Raw genomic sequence first — 20,400 nt, 5'->3', positions numbered from 1 at the left:
AACATTTGAGTTACATATTTTTATGAATGTTTCACGAAAATGACTCTTTTTTCATTACTATGTTAGATTCCATTTATTAGACTGGTTAACTTTTGGTGTCATTTTGTGGTGATATACTGTATACGTGAGATTTAATTTCATTTTTTGAGCTGACTGCATTTTGTATGAACCATAACCGAAATAAAGAATCGAAGCAAAATTAATTAGCAAAAGGGAAAAAAACAATCTAATTTATAGGTATTATACTGCTATTATCCCTTGAACGTGAATTTCATGAGAAACAAGGGCTGTAACCAGCTCTATTTTAAAAAATGCGTGTTCTGTCAAATGGCAGTCAAGTAAATTAAATGTAGTTCTTTAACTTTTTGGGGTTCAATGTGACTTATCAAAACACGCGCACAGTGCGAGGCTTGGGTCGTTAAGCCTTGTAACTTGAACAATAGACACATCTGCTCATGGTGGTCTATCAAAGGCGAAGGTACCGCAGTCAGCCTTCGTTTGGTTTAAACTGCCACATTCTTCGCAAACTGGCGTTGGGAGCTGGGGTGGGGGTCGTTCAGAGGAGGGGGGGTGGTCACTGACGCCCAAATGAACTAGCGCCTGTGAACTTGAACTGCAACCACGAATTAAATCAATGACAAGTTTATATTTTTGTATCATGGGTTGAAAAGTGTTGTTTTTAAATGAACCCGGAAGTGGAGTGCACTTTGCGTATTTTAAGGTGGTTCGACGGAAAAAGTCCGGTTATAACAGCGATGATTTATCCCCACCCCCAAATAAAGGAGATGAAATTTTATCGACAAGAGGTGTATGTTTTTTCAATCACGTTATTCTATTAATGCACCTTTCGTGTATAAGAAAGAAAAGATAGTGAAACGAAAATGCCACCTGTCTTCCTTAAATGAGGCGAGTTGCGTGACGTCATTGAAAGGGGCGTGCCTCAGAGAAAAAAAGAGAGAGAGAGAGAGAGGGAGACAGATAGAGAGAGAGAGACTTGTGCGCATGTGCAGACGCTGCTGTGGTGGACCCCACACAAACAGAGAGAGAGAGAGATGGCGCGGCACCCGACCGGAGCGCAAGGACAGCTGGCTGGTGGTGGGGGGGCTTGATTTACAAAGGAAGGAAATAATACTACAAGGCATTTAAAAGATAAATATTTATCAACGAAGAAAGAAGCGTGGATTTGGAAGACGGAACCAAAGTAGTGCTATTGTTTATTATTATAAGAAAAAGAACAAAAGATTTTTAACTACTACGACTTTCAGGGGTGGGGGGCGCCAGCTAAGCAGGTCACATAGATGGTTGGTTCACAGAGCCGCCCGGATCATGAATGCTCAGCTGTCGATGGAAAATATCGGGGACCTGCACGGCCATGACTCGGTAAGCAGCCACGGGGAGCTGCTGAGCGGCCACAGTCCACACTCGCGTCCGAGCCCGCGGGGGCTGAGCCACCGCACCATGGGCATGGCAACCCTCCTGGACGGCGGAGACTATCACCACCATCATCCGGGACACCTCCACCCGGCCATCAGCATGTGCGAAGCTCCCGGCATGAGCGCGAGCAGCACCTACACCACCTTGACCCCGCTGCAGCCTTTGCCCCCCATCTCCACCGTCTCCGACAAGTTTCCCCCGCACCATCATCACCACCACCACCACCCTTCGCACCCGCATCCGCACCAGAGGATCCCGGGTAACGTCAGCGGCAGCTTCACGCTCATGCGGGAGGACCGCAGTCTGGCTCCCATGAACACTCTGTACCCGGCCTACCACCACAAGGACCCCTGCATGGGCCAGAGTCTGTCCCCGCTGTCCGGCTCCGGTCTCGCGGGTATCCACACGAGCCAGGCCGGTTTGCCTCCGTACGCCCACCCCGGCGCCGCCATGCCCGGGGAGAAGATGCTGACACCCAGCGGCTTCGAGGCGCACCACCCGGCCATGCTGGGCCGCCACACCGAGCAGCACATGAGCTCCACGGCGGGGATGATGCAGCTGAACGGCCTGCACCACCATCCGCACCCCCACCTCGGAGCGCAGGGCCACGGCCAGGGGCTAAGCGGCAGCCGGGAGCAGGCCTCCGCGCTCGGACAGCAAGGAACCATCAACGGCGGTGGAGGAGGCCAGATGGAGGAAGTGAATACCAAAGAGGTGGCGCAAAGGATCACCACGGAGCTCAAACGATACAGCATCCCCCAAGCCATCTTCGCCCAGCGCGTCCTCTGTCGGTCCCAGGGGACCCTGTCCGACCTGCTGAGGAACCCCAAACCCTGGTCCAAGCTCAAGTCCGGTCGAGAGACCTTTCGTCGCATGTGGAAGTGGCTGCAGGAGCCTGAGTTCCAGCGCATGAGTGCGCTCAGGCTCGCAGGTGAGCGAAGCCTCGGTAAAGCCTCATTTTATTCTATTTTCTGTACTCTTCCCTCGTCAGCATTGACTCTCAAGGCTGCCTTATTATTGATCACAATCAATCAGCCGGTCATTTTTTTGTTTGTTTCGTAATCACATTATATAAATAACGTGATGTATTTAGTCATATTTGATTGCTTATGCATCATCGATAGTTTAGGCAATTTCAGGGCATTTTAATTCAAGTATTCTGTGATATAGTCATAATCATATATAAATATCAGCAAGTTATCTCCGGTTTTGCTGTAGCTTACATTTTTCTAATATTTTACTTTGATCCTGTGATTGGAAAGCGTCCTTGAGAGTTTTGAAAGGCGCTTATAAATGTAATTTATTATTATTATTATTATTATTATTATTATTATTATTATTGATTGGTTTACATTACACTGGGAATTTGAACTGGCAGTTTTTTAAATCACAGAAGCATAACAGCAAGGAGCCTTGGGTGTCAATGCTTTTTTACAGTGATTTGTTTTTGCTATATTCTCGTATTTGACGAGTTGTATATAAACATCAATCCAAGTGCAGTTTTGTACATTTTTAAATGTATTCTATAGATCCAGGATTCAGGATATGTTTTTTTTTTCTTTCCAATTGTTCTTTGTTTGTTTTATTGTGTCAAGACGTGTTTGTGTGCATGGTCGTTTTTGGTCTCATTTTACCTCCCATTATCGACTCAAGTGATCTCTTATAAAGTAAGTCGATCCTTGCACGATGAATCGTTTGTCTTTATGTTCAGTGTACACATGCACCGGAGCAGCCACCATTTATTTATTTATTTATTTATTTATTTATTTATTTATTTATTTATTTATTTATTTATTTATTTATTTACTTATTGGGCCTTATTCTTGGTCCCAGCCCACATTTACAGGCCTTTGTTTATGCAGTGCTTTGTATCCCTTCCTGCGTGGGATTTTATTGTCCCACAATGCACTGAATGAAGTTCAGTGGTGGTTATGTTTATTTATTCCTGACTGTAGTTTGTGCCCCCCCCCCCCCCGCCCCGCCTCACACACACACACACACACACACACACACACACACTCTTCCCCCTTACATCCAATTAACTAATAGACCTCTGTATTAATTTGTCCCTGTGGTCATCGGGAGTCCATTAAAGCACACGTGCGTGTGCGCACTCACTCAATCACTCTGTCGCTTGCGCGCACGTACACACACACACACACACACACACACACACACACACACACACACACACACACACACACACACACACACACACACACACGCTCAAATGGATTTTTTTTCTTCCCCAAATTAATGAGGCTAATCGATGAGCTGCCCATGTGTGGGTTTTTTAGTTGGAAATAAAGATAATTCCGCAGATTTTATTAAAAGGGCGAATATGTGCGTCTGCTTGTGCGTGTGCGTGTATTTCATCGCCATTGATTAGTTGGCCAGGCTTCTGTTGTTGTGCGTGAGAACTTTATTTACAATGCAATTAAAAAACTACAGACAAAATTGTGTTAAAATGTGACGTACTGTTTAAATACGACCTGTTTATTATTTTTGTGGATTATTTTAAAAAAGGCATTCGGTTAGGTCCTCAAATGTAATTTTATCATTATTATATATAATGTTTTTGCTTTTGCAATAGCACTTACTGTAAATCATACGACATGCCCATTGCTTCAAAAAACGTTTTTTAATTAAACATAAAAAAATTACACAATAAAATATTCACATTATTTTGATAAATTGTTTCACAATAAAAGCTGGACTCGACAATTCATAAAATTCTAAAGATATATTTCTGGATATTTATGAGGACTCGGTATTGCCTTGTTAATTTGGTCGTCGCCCCCCCGAGTGTTTTCGAAAGACACTGCTGAATTTGATTGAATATGCTTATTGATTTTGGCCTCCTGAAATTAATCGCAGGCCTTTTCTCGTTCTCCCTGATGTATACGATTATAGCCTGTGCATTTCAAATTACAGAAAAGATTACAATTGGGAAAAAAAAGATTTAATCGTATCCACATTCATTTTTATATGAAATAATGTAGATTTTAATGTATTGGGTCATAGTCTGACTGTCTAGCAATAAAATTTTTGGTACTTGTTAAGATTAAGATTGCATTAAGATTGGGTGCGCTTTATACACCGGAAAATATGTTTGTTTATTTCTTACTATAGTGCCATGATGTAGAGGACAATAAAACAAAAGAAATATGTCAATATCATTTAAATGGCTGAAACAACTCCTCCTTTGGGATGGAGTGTAACCGTCCAGTTTCCTGAGACAGAGACAGAAGCAGGGTACTGTACCTTATAAATCGTGCGGGACCAATATAATTTATTTGCTTCGGTTTCCACAAAACTTCGTTTGACCAAGTGTCTTTAGACCTGTCAGACTAAAAAAAGTTACGTTTTCTCTCCGACATTGTAATTCAGCTCATTCCTGTAAATGAATTAGATACTAATATCAGGGGGGAAAACTGCCATATATCATAACAATATGATGATGATGGTGATGATGATGATGATGATGATTATTATTATTATTATTATTATTATATTATTATATTGTTAGTTCTCGATACCCCTAAACAAGACAACAGTGTGTGGTTATCCCTGCTACTTGTAATGATTAGCTGGGATCAACCACAGTTTGTGTGTTCATGTGTGCGTGTGTTTGTGCACGCTCGTGTATGTATGTGTGTGTGTGTGTGTGTGCGTGCGTCTGCGTGTGTGTGCGTGCGTGTGGTGTGTGTGTGTGTGTGTGTGTGTGTGTGTGCTTGTGCTTCTGCGCGCGCGTGTGTGTGTGCGTGCGCGTGCGTGTGCGTGCGCGCGCGCGCGTGTGTGTGTGTGTCCAATGTCCAGTCCATGTCAGGTCTTTCCCCTTGTCTGAGTGGCCTTCACTCTTGCTGATTTATTATAGCAGCTTCTGTACTAGCAGTTTATGTTTAGCGGCACTAAGGGACAAGCATTGTTGGTCATTGGTATTTTTATTATTATTATTTTATATTAGATCCCTCCTTGAATGAGAAACTTGATGAAGCTTGCTAGATCCGTGCGTTTTTTGGAAGTCAAGCTCACTTGCAAGTGAGTTTTTGAGACTTCTTGTTTTCAGCACCATGGACAGAAGCCAATGTTTCTTCACTGTCGGCCAGGTTTGCTGTTCACCAGCACCGTCGTAGTCAAAAAGTGGGTAGAAAAATAAATTAAAATCGAACCTAGAACCTCGAAATTATGCTGATGTGTGGATTTTAAATTTATCTGGATGATCCAGAATGATGGTTGGCACATTTCATTTTTCATTGTTTTTGAGAGGGATGATAAGTTGCATAAACCCCTATCTACTAATAGTGACCCACGTGGCCTCGTCATTGTTGACATCTTAATCTTAATGCATGTTTGTTGAAATCTTAAATTTGGGGCAGAAAAAAATAAAATAAAATAAAAACATGTGTGGCGCCATCCTCAGGTTGAACGTTACATTGCATGTTATTACGGCTTTCTCCCACCTGAATTGACATCTTGTGTGGGGAAACAGAACGCACTAAAGGTCGTATCACGTTTAGAGTATTTTTCCATTTTCCGGTTTGTGGTTCATGAACGTGGCATTGGATTTGTTTATTTACCATAGTTTGTCAGAGAAATGATGTTTAGGTCAGACTTTAGTCTTATTATTGTTTGGACCGTTCCCAACCCTGTCCTTGCAAGACCTTCAGGTCTCTGAGCTCCCTGCGATTGAGTTGCTGACCAGTCCAGGTTACAACCAAAAATATTACCTGGGTATATTTAATTAATATCTTATTGTCATATTTAAATCTCTCCACTGAGAGACTAAAAAGGATAATCCAATATTTGATATTGTTTTTCAGTCAGCCATTTTTAATTAGCCTATTTTTTTGTCAATGAAAGTCACCATAGCACACCAAATTTCCCACAGGGATCAATAAATCTGACGTCTGACGGTGAATTTTTCCATCATTGCATGAGTGAATTGTAAAAGTGGTTTTCGCTGCTGTGCAGTTCCATTTGTTTTCAAAATGTTTTGAATTTCAAGCGGTTTTTAAGGTGAGAAAACTTGTTGTTGCTGTTTGTCGTTCTTGTATGTAGATGTAAACTGCATCACGAAGTAAGATATTTCATTGATGAGCAATATTATCAGATAATGTTATCGCCAGCCAATTATAACATCACTCACGAGACACATGTGGTTGTAATAAACACCAGAAAACACAGCAAGCTGCTTTTATAGTTTACTACTTGAAAGAAAGAAGATCTTGTACGGAGCAAATGTATTGGGTGCAGTACATCAGGTCACACAGCAGCTGCTGTTATTTCCAGTGACTGGGAACAAAGCATTCAGAAATAGCCTCAGGCAAGGATTGGCAACATAAACGATACAGAGGGCCAAAATGTTTCAGCAGCGCTTCTAGGGGGCCATGTAGGACCGCACACTTCTTAACCAGATGCGTGACCATTTTTTTTTTTTTTTTTGTTTAATGGGTGAAAATGTCTTTTCACTGAACAAATGTACAGAGGAGTATTATGGTCAAATTGCATACAGCAGGGGTGTCAAAGTCATTTTTTGCCGCGGGCCACATTGTAGTTATGGTTTCCTCTCGAGGGCCGTTATGAATTTGAGGATTCCATTAGAATGTTTAAATCCCTTCAAATATTACATATAGAGCACACAGCAAATTAATGAATGACTCGTTTTCAAATCTGAAGTCAAGAATAATGACTTTTATTGTTGTTGACATCCAAAAATATGAAATTTTGGCTCAGATTTTAGCAATCATCATGGAATTTAACAAATTTGATTTGCTTTCGCGGGCCGAAAAAAATTATGTGGCGGGACGGATTTGGCCCGCGGGCCTTGACTTTGACACCTGTGGCATATAGTATCAACTTATCAACAACAAAGGCCTGGAAGCTAAACAGTCACTTCATAGGCAATACTATTCAGCGCTGAATATGCATGTCTTAGGAGGACACAAATGTAAAATTAAATGTCAATCATTAATATGGGGGGAAAAAATGCTGTTGGTGGATTTTTGAGGTGGGTGTTGTCATGGTGACTCTAAATGACTGACACTTAACGTAAAAACTGGGAATTTAGCTAATGATGTTGTACCCCACTGAGGGTTCCAGTGACGCAAGCATGTTTTTTGCTCACGTCTCTGGCACTCTTGATAATTTGGTGACAAAAAGTTGACATAAGCCAGCTAAAAACAGGTCTAAGTTGTGGTTCTGGTGGTTTAATACAAATTTGGTAATTTTGTGGGTGAATGCGGTTGAGGTCCACTCATCAAAATGACATCAGCGTGGAATAGTGCTTCAAAATCGATGTAGTAATTAATTAGTCAATCAAATATCATCTTTTGTTTCTAAATCAGCCCCCTGACTGTGGTGCGAGTGTGAGCGTGGATAGTTTTTCATCTGTGTGTCCTGAGATTGAAGGAAAATGGGTGGAAGGATGGATGGATTGTGTTTAACTCATTCACTGCCATTAGATAATTTATTCAGGAATTGAAAATATCTGTTTGGGTTTTTGTTTTTCTTGCTGGGGTGCCGATAAATAATAATACATTTAATTTCAAGCGCCTTTCAGAACATTGAAGGACACTTTACAATGAAAAAAAACTATACACAACACAAATAAAACCATAAATAAAATAATAAATAATAAAATAGCTAATTGAATTAGACCATGAATGCGATAAAGCGCAGGCCAGACTTCTGGCCATGTTTTTTCCTTTCCACAAGGGGCCAGAATTTCCCTTTTTTTCCATGTTAGCACTTTGTTCCCGCTTCAGCTGATATTGAAGCACTATATAAAATAAACCAATATGTATGTACAGTAAAGTCTCGTTATATCGATATCGGATATATCGATAGTCCCGGTGAAATAGATACTATTTCTATGCACGCACGGAGAAAATTACATGCAAACAGGGTCGGATATATCGATAGTCCCGGTTATATCGATATTTTTTCGGACTCCCTTGAATATCGATATAACGAGACTTTACTGTATTGCATCATAGTTTGGACTGCCGCCCGCATTTCAAGCTCATATAACTCCAGACCCATAGAATTTAGGAATTAACTCTTTCTTTTCTGATGAAAGAAGAGAGTCTAAGGTTTCTTACGCTGCATTGAATGTTTATGTAGTCCTAAAACCCACTCTTCTGTGGGTCCTGGAATTCGAGTGACAATGACAAAAACCCTGGCACTGGAGTGGACACATTTTTGCACATACAGTGAGACCTCAATTTACGAACTTAATTGGTTCCCAGACAGAGTGTGTAAGGCGAAAAGTGTGTATCTCAACAAACATTTCCCATAGGAAACCATTAAAATGGGAATAATCCATTTCCGGGTTTCCATAAAATATACTTTTCAACTAAATAAGCCTTAAAACTACACACAACATACCTTATTCTATGTATAATAAATGTGCTATTGTATTGTAATGAAAGAAATACACAGCATTGTATCATAAAGTCACTTTATTTACATTTGTGATGGTCATTTATGGCTTGATGGAATGGCGTTGGAGGTCAAAGGGAATTGCTGTTTGGAAAGAGAGGCGCATCACACGAGGACTGTAATTAAAGAAATAAACTGTGCTGTAAAATAAAGTTTTATTGACCTTTTTGATGGTCGTTGATGGCTTATGGAAGGAGAGTCACCTTCCATAAGGACTGTTGGTAACTTAACCTCTGGTGCTGTTCGGTCGTGTGCTTCCGCCGAAGATCACGACGCCAGCCGTGGTGGGTGTGTATTATGAAAATAGTGCTTATGATAAGGTTTAATTTTTATAAATTTGACGTTTGTAAAATGAAAAGTTTGTAAGCTAAGACAGTGTATTGTAGGTGTTCAAATACCTGACATGTTTCGGCGACTACTTCCGCCTTCACACCTACCTTCTGGTATAAAAACAACGTTTCAGCCTCACGATTTCACACCTACAATACACTGTCTGTAAGTAAGGAATCTGCTTAACATTAGTTAACAAGTAGACAGGATGAATTTAGTACAACGAAGGTGTTTGTAAGTTGAGGTCTCACTGTATATGGCAATGAATGAGTTAATTATGATATGAACGTGTTTTTTTTATATAAAGTATAACATTATAGAGTGTCAAATTTGTATTTTTTGCCTGGCTCTATCGAATCAGCGACGTTTTCATTCATTTCAATGGCTTTAGTCAAACTCAGAGATGTTTCTAATTTTGAATTATTTTATGATAAGATCAAGAAAGGCTTCGAATATTTTAAATGTCATTTAGATGGCGCTGCGAGAGTGGCTGCTTTTATAGCAGGTCCCGTAGTTTGTTTTTCTACTTCTTCCTTTCCTTTCCTTTTAGTTTCATCACTTCTGTGAAATGCAAATGTCTCCACTGCGAAACAAATCAAGACCAATCCAGTCCAATGTGTTGCATATTTGTTATCCTGAAAACGATTTCTGACGACTCACATCACTCCTCCCTTTTGTCTTTACTGGCCTCTCCTCAGCGTGCAAGCGCAAGGAACAGGACCATGGCCGCAGCGAGCGGGGCATCCCGGCGGCCAAGAAACCCCGCCTGGTATTCACGGACGTACAGCGGCGGACCCTCCACGCCATCTTCAAGGAGAACAAACGGCCATCCAAAGAGCTGCAGCTGACCATCGCTCAGCAGCTGGGCCTGGAACTTGCCACGGTCAGCAACTTCTTCATGAACGCGCGCCGCCGCAGCCTGGACAAATGGGTCGACGACGGATCCGGCCACCCGCCCGGCGCCGGTCTCAGCGCCTGCACCAAAGCCTGAACAAAGGAGCTGGAGTGCGCTTTTGACCCTTACTCATGGACTTGATTCGGTGGAAAAGCTTTAAAACTTAAGAGAACCTTACAAAAGACCTCACGTTTTTGCCCTTAAATCTGTACTACATTCATATTTATAGTATCCAAAGATGAGAGAAAACCAAACCAAACCAAAGACTTCTTTCTTGTTTGTCCTGCTTTGACTTGTTTGTGTCACACACTGCAAAAAGACTACCGCCCTCCTTTTTTTTGCCAAATCACCTACGCTCACTGGTCTCTAGCTTTACCTCCGCGTACCCCTTCTCAATGTTGCTATGTGAATCCCCAAAATGGATGTTCGTTCTAATCAGTCTGATCGGCGGTGCTCCGGTGGGATTTGGCCAATCAATGTTCAAGAAATTTAAATCCCACGGGAGCAACTGCTTTTTTTTTTCTTTCTATTTCATCCCCTCAAAGCGCGGACTGATGTCTTTTCCCGGATCCATGGATAGTTAACAGGAGGAGAAACCAAACCCCATCGAGTACGCCGCTTGCCAAAAATTCCCACCCCGGATCATGATGTAGTGCTTTCCTTCCCACATGCTGAAACGTTGTTTTTATACCAGAGAAACCAAAGCTTCACCTCATGTAGCCTCCATAAAAACAAATGCGACAGCGGTGCTATTGACCAAAGAGTTTTTTTTTAAGCCAGTCACTGCTGCCACATTCCCTCATCACACATCCTCCCATGTTCTTTATTCTGTTCAAGGTTACAGCGAGAGAATATGGCAGTTGATTTAGGGCAGTTGCTATGTGAACCTCTATTCTACCCATGCAGCCATATTGGTAAGTTATCCATCCATCTTTTTAGCTTTTACCATATTCGGCGTGACAGTAGGCGCATGTCTAGGAATGATTTTAGAGATAGTCAAGGATGTGTGAAAAATAAGCCATGTGAACCACTATACTAGTCATCTTGCAATTATCTGACCCAGTCATCGTCCATCATTTTTTTTTATTTTTTTTTGGCGCATCATATGTAATCATCCATCAATTTAGGGGAGGTTGGTTAGGGGTTAAGTCACTACACAACTAATGGATCAATATTCTTCGCTCATTCACAGCTTGACGTGCAAAAATGTGTCCACTCCAGTGCCGGGATTTTTGTCATTGTCACACGAATTCCAGGACCCACAGAATATTGAGTTTTAGGACTACATCAACATTAAATGTAGCAATAGAAACCTTCGGCTTTCTTTTTTCATCAGAAAAAAAATAGTTAATTACTAAATTATATGGGTGTGGAGTTATATGAGCTTGAAATGAGGGTGGCTGTCCAAAATGTAATGCATTACATACATATTGGTTTATATAGCACTTTAACAACAGCTGAAGCTGGAACAAAGCGCTAACATGGAAAAAAAGGGAAATGCTGCCACCTGGTGGAAAAGAAAAAAAAAACATTGCCAGAGGCCACGGCCAGCGCTTTATCTGCACCCAAGCGTGAAAAAACAAACCCCGAACAAATACAGGAATGACACTCTACGTCATATTTTTGATTCCCGAGTAGAGAATGGCAGTGAATGAGTTAATTTCCGTCCGTTTTTTTCGTAGTTTATATTATTTTGTAGTTTTGTTCTGTTTCGGGTCTTATTGGGTAATATACAGTAAAGTCTCGTTATATCGATATTCAAGGGAGTCCGAAAAAATATCGATATAACCGGGACTATCGATATATCCGACCCTGTTTGCATGTAATTTTCTCCGTGCGTGCATAGAAATAGTATCGATATAACCGGGACTATCGATATATCCGATATCGATATAACGAGACTTTACTGTAATACTCTAGTCCACTATATGAACCACTGCATTATTCATGTTGGTATATTCTTAGTCCATCCATCTATTTATTTATTTTTTTTGCATTTATTGTGTTCGGAATCGTATTATTTGTACAACATTCCTAATTTTTCATCTTTTTTTTTCTTTTGGGAGTTTATTCTGTTCAGGGTCAGGGCAAGAACTGGAGCCTATTCCAGCTCACATTTAACCAAAGAAAAATCGATGTGACCCACTTGACTAAGGAGTGAGTTCACACCTGTAATCACATTGAAATCATTTTAGCGTGACACAAGAGTCAAACTTTTTGCCTTATGGATGCCTTGTTAATCAGTTGCATCTGCGCAATGTTACTGTTAACACTCGCCGTGAAGGCCAATCAAGAAAAAACCTCTTGTCACTGTGAGTCAAATATCGTATTTTGCTTTTATTTATTGCAGGGGTGTCAAGGTCATTTTTTGCTGCGGGCCACATTGTAGTTATGGTTTCCTCTCGAGGGCCGTTATGAATTTGGGGAACCCATTAGAATGTTTAAATCCCTTCAAATATTACATATAGAGCACACAGCAAATTAATGAATAAGTCGTTTTCAAATCTGAAGTCAAGAATAATGACTTTTATTGTGGTTGACATCCAAAAATATGAAATTTTGGCTCAGATTTTAGCAATCATCATGGAATTTAACAAGTTTGATTTGCTTTCGCGGGCCGAAAAGAATGATGTGGCGGGCCGGATTTGGCACGCAGGCCTTGACTTTGACACCTGTGATTTATTGTATTGATTTGTGTGTCTGTCAAACATGTCAAGTGGACAAGATCAATGGTCCAATCGGCTCCCTTTCCCTTTCCCCCAACAATCCAAAGACTGGAAAGCTATGCATTTCAGCACAAGGAGGAAAGCACTACACAAGGGGAAGCGTAGCATGTTTGATAAATTAACCGGGCCCCTTGTCATCCTCCTCCTCCTCATTTTCCTCAAGGCCACAGTTAGCAGCCCTACATTTATCAGAAGGGGGCAAAAAAAAAAGATAGACACGCTTCCTGAACAACCCAACCAAACAATGTATCACCTGCTGATGTTTTCTAGCGTGAAACCAAAGATGCTACCTCACTCAAGTTCCATATGTGATTTCGATCACTTTGACGATACCAAAGATAACCAAAAGGTTTGTTGTTGCTTTTTTTTCCCCCCAAATGCACGGCCTCTGTGAGTGGTGGTGAAAATGTTGTATAACACACATACACACACACATTGCCTTCACATCTTCCCCATGTGCGATCCTGCTCTCGGTTCTCGCTCTGTAGATAGTCACATTGATGGAGTTAAAATATTTGGAATTGTTTGCTTTTCTCTTGGACAGCAAAGGCTCTTTATAAACTACACTTCAATCGACACACACTTTTAAACTGGCACATGTGTGGGGGCGGCACTTCGCATTCAACTTACTTTCTGCCATATATACTGTACAGATGTTCATAGGGAAATAAAGGGCAAGCCAGGCTAGAAAAAACGTCTAAATAGAACATTCTGATGAATATTACATTTGTGGAATATGAATCAAGAAGCAAAGTCCAGCCATATTTCCCCCCATCTTTCATATCTATTTTGCCACTTGCTGTTGACGAAAGATGACATGGTAATGCCAATGGGCTAATCTTGCGAATGACATGTGACCAACCCCAGAAATCGGTTGAAACATGCGGTTGCCGATTTTGTAATTTGATCCATAATATTCATCAGAATGTCGTGTTTGGATTAGTGGGTGCGCATAGAACAATTTCCAGTTGACTTTCCCCCATTTGAATCTCCAAATTTGTCACATATCATGTACAAGCCATCAAGAAAATTATGAAAAGTGGTTCTTTGCTAATAAATATACACAGTGGAACCTCTAAAGTCAAGCAAAACTCTTTAAAGTAGTCATTTTAAAAGTAGCATTGGCTCATTTTAAAAGCAGAGTTCCATTTTTAACACAATATCCTGCTCCCTAATTCTGACTCAACTGAATTATAATTAATTAATATTAAAGTTAGAATATATAAAAATAAGAATATGTTAGTTTAAAAAAACGATTCTATGTCATTCTAATTGTAAACATTCTGTATCTTTTCGTCTTTGCATCTCTCTTTTTATAATGCATTGTTTTGCCTCTAAATACAATACAATACAATACATATTGCGCTTTATATAGCGCTTTAACAACAGCTTAAGCCGTTTATTACAAAATTAGCAAAACAAAAAAGTCAAACAGTGTTCATCCTTTGAGGTTGTTTTCCTAATTTTTAGCACAATGGCTTTTCAAGCAGCACCTGCACAAAAAATATATATAGTTTTCAGGAAGATAAGCCCGGGAGAGCGATTTTAAATATAGTTTTCAGGAAGATAAGCCCGGGAGAGCGATTTTATATATATTTAATATTACTGTAGGACAATAGAACATTGTGTGAGAACACTGGTATTGTGCTTTGATATTGAAAAAAACAACAACTTATATCATGGTTTAATTATAAAAAAACGGTGAGACTGCACATCAAAGTTAAATTAAACGTAAATGAAAATATGAAACGAATCACAATTAAATTGTTGTAAGCTAGTCATTATGTTACCAACCGCTAGAGGGAGCCTGAATACCACAAGCCGGGTTGTTCATTACAACACTTGAAGAATCCAACTTGCCGCCTTTCTTTTTCAAAATGTTGTTTGCTCAAATGTAAACTTTCAACTTCCGAGGTTCCACTGTGGCTCCTGCTTTCTTCGGGGTGGGGGGGGGGGTCAATGCTTCATCCTCCGCTTACTCCTGACAGCGTCCCAATACCCCCCTCCCTTCCCTCCCCCTTTACACTCCCAGGACGAGTGCCTTGCTTGAACCAAAGTGTTGAACCTGTCTTGACCTCTTTTCTCTCCTTTGACTTACCTCAAGCCCGTCGAAGGGCCGCCACTGCCCGAGGACCCTCGCCCCGTCTTGTTTTTTCTCTCCTCTGCTTAAAATCATAGTGGTGCTTTTTTTAATAATTATTATCTCCAGCGCATGCAATGAAACCATACCAAAGCGATTCTGTCGAACCTCCTTCCCTCCCCATCTCCGCCACCCTTTTTGCTCTCACTTTGGCCGTGCATGTCATTTTCCAAAATGTTTCCGAATGAATACCTCATAGTGACGATTCCTTTACATACTTTCTGCGAACGATTGTGATCGGATTTTCCATATTTTGTTGTTGTTTCAATAAGTGTTTCAGGGTTGTGTATATTGAAAGGAGGGAGAAGTATATTTTGGGTCGTATTCGAGCCGTTGAGAACGACAGTTGGCAGACTCAAAATTATGAGTTTTTTTTTTTTTTTTGCTTTAGTGTTTTATTTTGTTTGTTTTTGGGGTGCGACGGTGGTCAAAACCTGTAAATGAAAAAAAAAAAAAAAAACAATCGATTATTTGAAGGATCCGAGATATTGCTTGGTGCAATAATGGACTGTCCTCTATAGGTCAAAATTAGAATTGCAACGCGTATATTCCTTTTCTGTATTAAAATATTTTCCTTTCGGCTTTTCCCTATAAGGAAATCTGCACTTAATTTTACAAATTTCAAAAACGGAGTTAGCCTACTGAATTTCTCAGCGGCTCACTTATGATGGTAGACTATTGATTTTTAACAGGGTAAAAACAACTATTGTGACGTGTTCATAATTCTGCCACCCCACCCTTTTTCTCTCTACTTTTGTGCTTTGTTTTCTTCAGTTAAATCGTTTTTCTTTTCTTAACCACTGTTATAATTTAATTTATGCATTTGTAGACATTTTAGATTTGTATATACTACTGTAGGGTGAGGGTGGGGTTAAAGAGAAAAACAACATGTTTGTGAGGCATTCCCGTGTGTTTTAAACACTGCCGTACCCACAACCATCCTTACCCCAAAAAAAAGCAGAAATTTGTTGAACAGTGTTTGTATGTATATGTGTTTTTCTATTGTTTTTAAATGGGTATTACAAAACTGCACATCCAAAGATTTTTAAAACGAACCCCCAAAATATGGCGAAAACTATGTTGAAAAAGCACTGGCATTCGTGAGGTACACTTGTTTTTATTGTTATGATTTATTCTTAAAATATATTTGCCATTCTCACAGGTATAGGAAGGTGTAGTCGTGTGAGGGAATCTCCTGTCTAAAATGTACAATCTGCTGGAAAAATTGGGGGGCTGCAAGTCCTGCCCACTTTGCTACCTATATGTTCACACATGAGTGGCGGGTGGAGTGGGGGTCGAGCAGCCGGTCTGCCAGGAGGAGGGCACTGTGCCACGGAGATCTTTTTTTCTCGCCCCATTTATTATTATTATTATTATTATTATTATTATTATTATTATTATTATTATTATTATTATTATTTTAACAAACGTGGCCCTGCTGCCTTGCCTCATCAAGTATTTGTTCTTTACGTACTTGTGTCATGAATATGAGCAAACTCTAATAAAAGTGCAAAAAAGCTCTTTTTGAATCAATTCGTGTGTGTGAGGGTGTGGTGGAATGTCCGTGTTATTTATGTTTTTTTTTATTTTATGTTTACTGCATATTGTTGTTGGTGCAATGTCCTTTTTGTCATGCCAAACATTTCAAGAGATCATTATAGAGTTACAAGTTGTAAACTTTTCATGGGAATAAACTGGACATTTGCTAAATTTGCGAGGAATTTTGGTATTTGTTATATACGTATCTCATACACAAAGGATAATCTTTCTTACACAATTATGCAAATTTGATATTAAATTCACCAGGTCTTGGAAATTTGATGTTAAGATAAATGTATTCATTTTGACCTCATTTTGTTGTCTTTTTATGACGTTTTGTAAAAATGTTCCACTTTATTAAAGTTATTGAATTTGATAACATGTATAGCTCGTTTTTTTGTTTTATTTAATAAATTAGATATAGATAAATTAAGCAAATAAAAAAAACATATTGATTTATATTTAGAATTACAAAATGTAACATTGTTTGAAATGCTCAAAGTTTTGACCCCATTTTTTTTTGTTCAAAAGATACAATTATAATTTTATGAGTTTGACCTAAACCAATTATCTTTTTAATAATGATGTGATATTCGTGTAATATACTTTCAAGACAATTTACTATTTGCAATATATCTTCATTTATCGAGTACCAACAGCTGTAACAAATCATATAAAATAACAAACAGCCGCGAGAGTGGCTGCCTTTCCAGCAGCTCATGTATTTTGTTTTTCTACTTTCATTCCTTTCATAACTTTGCTGCTGTGAAATGTAAATTTCTCCACTGCGAGACTAATAAAGGCAAATCCAATACAAAATTAACAATACAACAGAATTCATAAAAACTTGTAATCGTAACCTGCACACATTTTTCTAAGTAGTTGAGAAGAATGGAAAACAATTCGAATGAAATATTCGCAATCAGTTCAGGGTGTTCCCCATCTTCTGCCTGGGGGAGACTCCAGCACGCCCGCAACCCTCGTGAATAAATGCATCTTGCAGAATTTGTGGTTGGCTTTAATTTTAATGGTCATTTTTCAAAGATTCAGTCTGGAACCTCTGAAGATGGAGGATACTGATTCGCTGTGGCAACCCCTTGAAGGAAAAAGCCAAAAGGAAAAGAAGAAGAGTCTGGAAGGTTAAAAATGTTTTTTTCTGGTTCTTTTCTTTGCATTCATATTTTCAGTTTGCAGTCCCAATGCATTGGTTTTCCATGTGCAACTTGATTTGCCGTATTCTCTCCAAAGAGCTTTTGTTTTTCAGTGCCATGTAATGCCAACATTGTGATTGCGAAGCAAACCAAGAAGACCCTACACCCTAAAAAGACAACATGGCTTAAAAAGGCAAGTGATGCTATCCAGTTTTTTTTTCCAGTGTTTAAATCTTTCAACATTTCTGGTCGCAAAAAAAAAAAAAAAAAAAAAAAAAAAGAATGAACTCTTAGCTTCCTTTCTTGTGTGTTTATTGTATTTTGTTCTAGTTTGGCTGACATCCAGCAGGCATTATGAATCAATAAGGCATCAAATCTAATAAGAAAGTCAAATAAAAACATGTCATGTTTGCCTTTGAGGAGAATGTGCTTGATAAATAGGCTATATCAGTGATCAATGATGTCTGGAGCAGGAGACATTGTAGATGAGGAGCTAATATTCAGTTGTGTGTCTGTGTGCACTCGGGAATTTTTGTAGTCACAAAACTGCTCACAGCTGCATTGTGAAGAGCTGGAGGACCCAAAATCACATGCTCATAATATGCATGTAGCAGTAATTGTGAAGATAAATTATGTTTTTTTTTTTTTTTTTTTTTTTTTTTTGTAGTGGGCCATTTGACCACCGATGTGTGTGTTCTGTTATTCAGAATATTCTGGAGACCACAAATGTGATATTACAGTCAATGAAACAAACCACTTGGGATAATGACAGGGGCTAATTTCAAGCTATATTGGTTCAAGTTTTCCCTCCCCAGTTTTAATGCCAACTGTGATACTCAAGACAGAATATTTATATAAGGATGTTTTCTCATCATTGTGTGGAGTCTGGGCGTGGACAGTCACATCATCAGGACAACATGCAATCTTGAAACAAAAAAATCGGGGAATTATGACAAATGTAGGAGCTATTTTGAGGTGAACACGTGACTTTTGAAGCATTGACCCATGTCTTGGGTGATTTCAGCTGCTGCTAACAAATGGCGGGGCAAAGTAGCGATTGTATTATTTACTTTTATCCACTAGATAGAGCTGCTAACCAGAGTTTGGCTAAGTTTTGACCACAGCCTTAGTTCATTCAAGGGACTTTCACCAACGCCCAATAACGTCTTATCAGCATCTTTTTTGTGCATAATTCATGGAACTTCATCAAAATGTAAATAAATAAAATTAAAACTGGAGGTCGCGAAGGCATCAGCTTTGGCAGAGAAGCTCACACTTTATTCTCTCCAGTCGCGTAGTCCAACTCGTCCAGAGCGATTCAAAGGGTATCCCAGGCGAGCCAAAAGAAATACAAGAATCGAGTCTGTTAATTACATTGCCATTTTTAATACAGAATTAAAAATCATAATCGATCAGGTTTGACATTTACAACTCTCAGAAACTAAAAATGAAATGTGAACTTGTAGAATTGCAATAGGAAAACTGTTATACAGTGTAAATTTAATGTAAGGGAACAATAATTGACATTAAAGGACAACCGACGTCACTTTTTTGTTTCCTAACTGACATCAGAAAAACGTTTTATAGCATCTAAAATACCCAAAACACACAGTATGATATTTTTATTCAAATGCAAAACACCAATAAAAATGACTTAAAGTGTCCAAAATCTGCAAAAAAATTGAGCTGCGAATTGAGCATTTTCAGAAAGTCCCGCCCCCCTTTCGTGACGTCACACCAAGACGTCTTGCATTGCTTGTGAATCAAAACAATGGCTTCAGATTCGGAGAATATGCTTTCTTGTTACACATCCAGTTATGAATTTGATTCAAATAGTTCTGAAGAAGAAAGCATACATGTTTGCAATTGATTAAAGAATTTATTTCGTGTCATTTTGAGGCATCAGGGGTGGGAAATGTCGCACCCAAGGGAGGCAGAAAATGGCGACAAAGCCATGTAGGGAATTAGTCAGCCCGTTTCCACAGGCTGATAAATTCCTTCCATGGAGCATGGTCGCCCTCTTCTGGCGGCTTTTTGGTGCAACACGAGGTTTTCAGGCCAAACAAGTACAGCAAAATACATTGACGTGATGGCAGGACAGCTACAATGTGTCTTTTTTCGGTCAGGGGGCGTTCCTTTAGTGACGTCACGTACGGACTCGTCACCAACTCAAAAACAAGACTTCATGAATATTCAGCGCGAGCCGTAAAACGTAAAATCTAGCTATATATACGGTGGAATCTTTGTAAAATACGCTCAGTAGAAGTCATTCGAAGCCATTTTACAAATTATGGACACAACTTGTCCGGAGACGTCAGTTGTCCTTTAAATGCATTTTACTGAACCAATTTTAAATTAATTGGATTGGATTTGCCTTTATTAGTCTCGCAGTCTTTGGAATTAAATTCCAAATGGAAAAAATACAGCAATAAATTTGCTTTTCTACTATTTATCGATCCTTGTTTTTTCAGGAGTTTTGGTGTTAAGGACCAACAGAATATTCGTGTAAACTTTCGCTCCTTTATTTGATCTGGGCCCATTATCTGCTGCTTGTTGTTTGAGAGTAAGCCTGTGAACTTTGACCCTATTTAAACCCCCCTCAACATAGATTGTCTCTTGTTATCAAGTTAACCAGGGGTGAGGAGCCCTTTTTAGTTGGTAGAAAGTCCTAGGCATTTGAAAATATGGTCCTTCTAATCATAGTTGGGGGTGTCAAAATGTAACAAAGAATAACAACATAAA

At 39.5% G+C, this 20,400-nt stretch overlaps 1 protein-coding gene across 2 annotated transcripts; it reads left to right on the top strand.

Annotated features, from left to right (window-relative positions):
* The first annotated feature begins 608 nt into the window (after positions 1–608).
* On the top strand, positions 609–14,027 carry onecut1 (one cut homeobox 1). Of its 2 annotated transcripts, none has more exons than XM_088992909.1 (2): positions 609–2,365; positions 9,906–14,027. In XM_088992909.1, the coding sequence occupies exons 1-2, from the start codon at positions 1,327–1,329 to the stop codon at positions 10,196–10,198; spliced, it is 1,332 nt and encodes a 443-aa protein (XP_088849035.1). In that variant the 5' UTR covers positions 609–1,326; the 3' UTR covers positions 10,199–14,027. The 2 variants fall into 2 exon arrangements, with proteins under 2 accessions (XP_088849035.1, XP_088849034.1); XM_088992908.1 differs by having other exon boundaries at positions 609–2,380.
* The last annotated feature ends 6,373 nt before the right edge of the window (positions 14,028–20,400 follow it).

This window comes from Hippocampus bargibanti, linkage group LG03 (assembly GCF_051943395.1).
Source record: "Hippocampus bargibanti isolate YZ-2025 linkage group LG03, ASM5194339v1, whole genome shotgun sequence".
NCBI lineage: Eukaryota > Metazoa > Chordata > Actinopteri > Syngnathiformes > Syngnathidae > Hippocampus > Hippocampus bargibanti.
The sequence above is the reverse complement of the archived record's forward strand: the minus strand, read 5'-3'. Positions and strand labels throughout refer to the sequence as shown.

Excerpts from the sequence above, each read along its gene's own strand:
- onecut1 (XM_088992908.1), top strand. The coding sequence starts at position 1,327 with ATGAATGCTCAGCTGTCGATGGAAAATATCGGGGACCTGCACGGCCAT. Across the intron at positions 2,381-9,905 it reads CGCAGGTGAGCGAAGCCTCG|CGTGCAAGCGCAAGGAACAG; the intron begins GTAAAGCCTCAT and ends GCCTCTCCTCAG.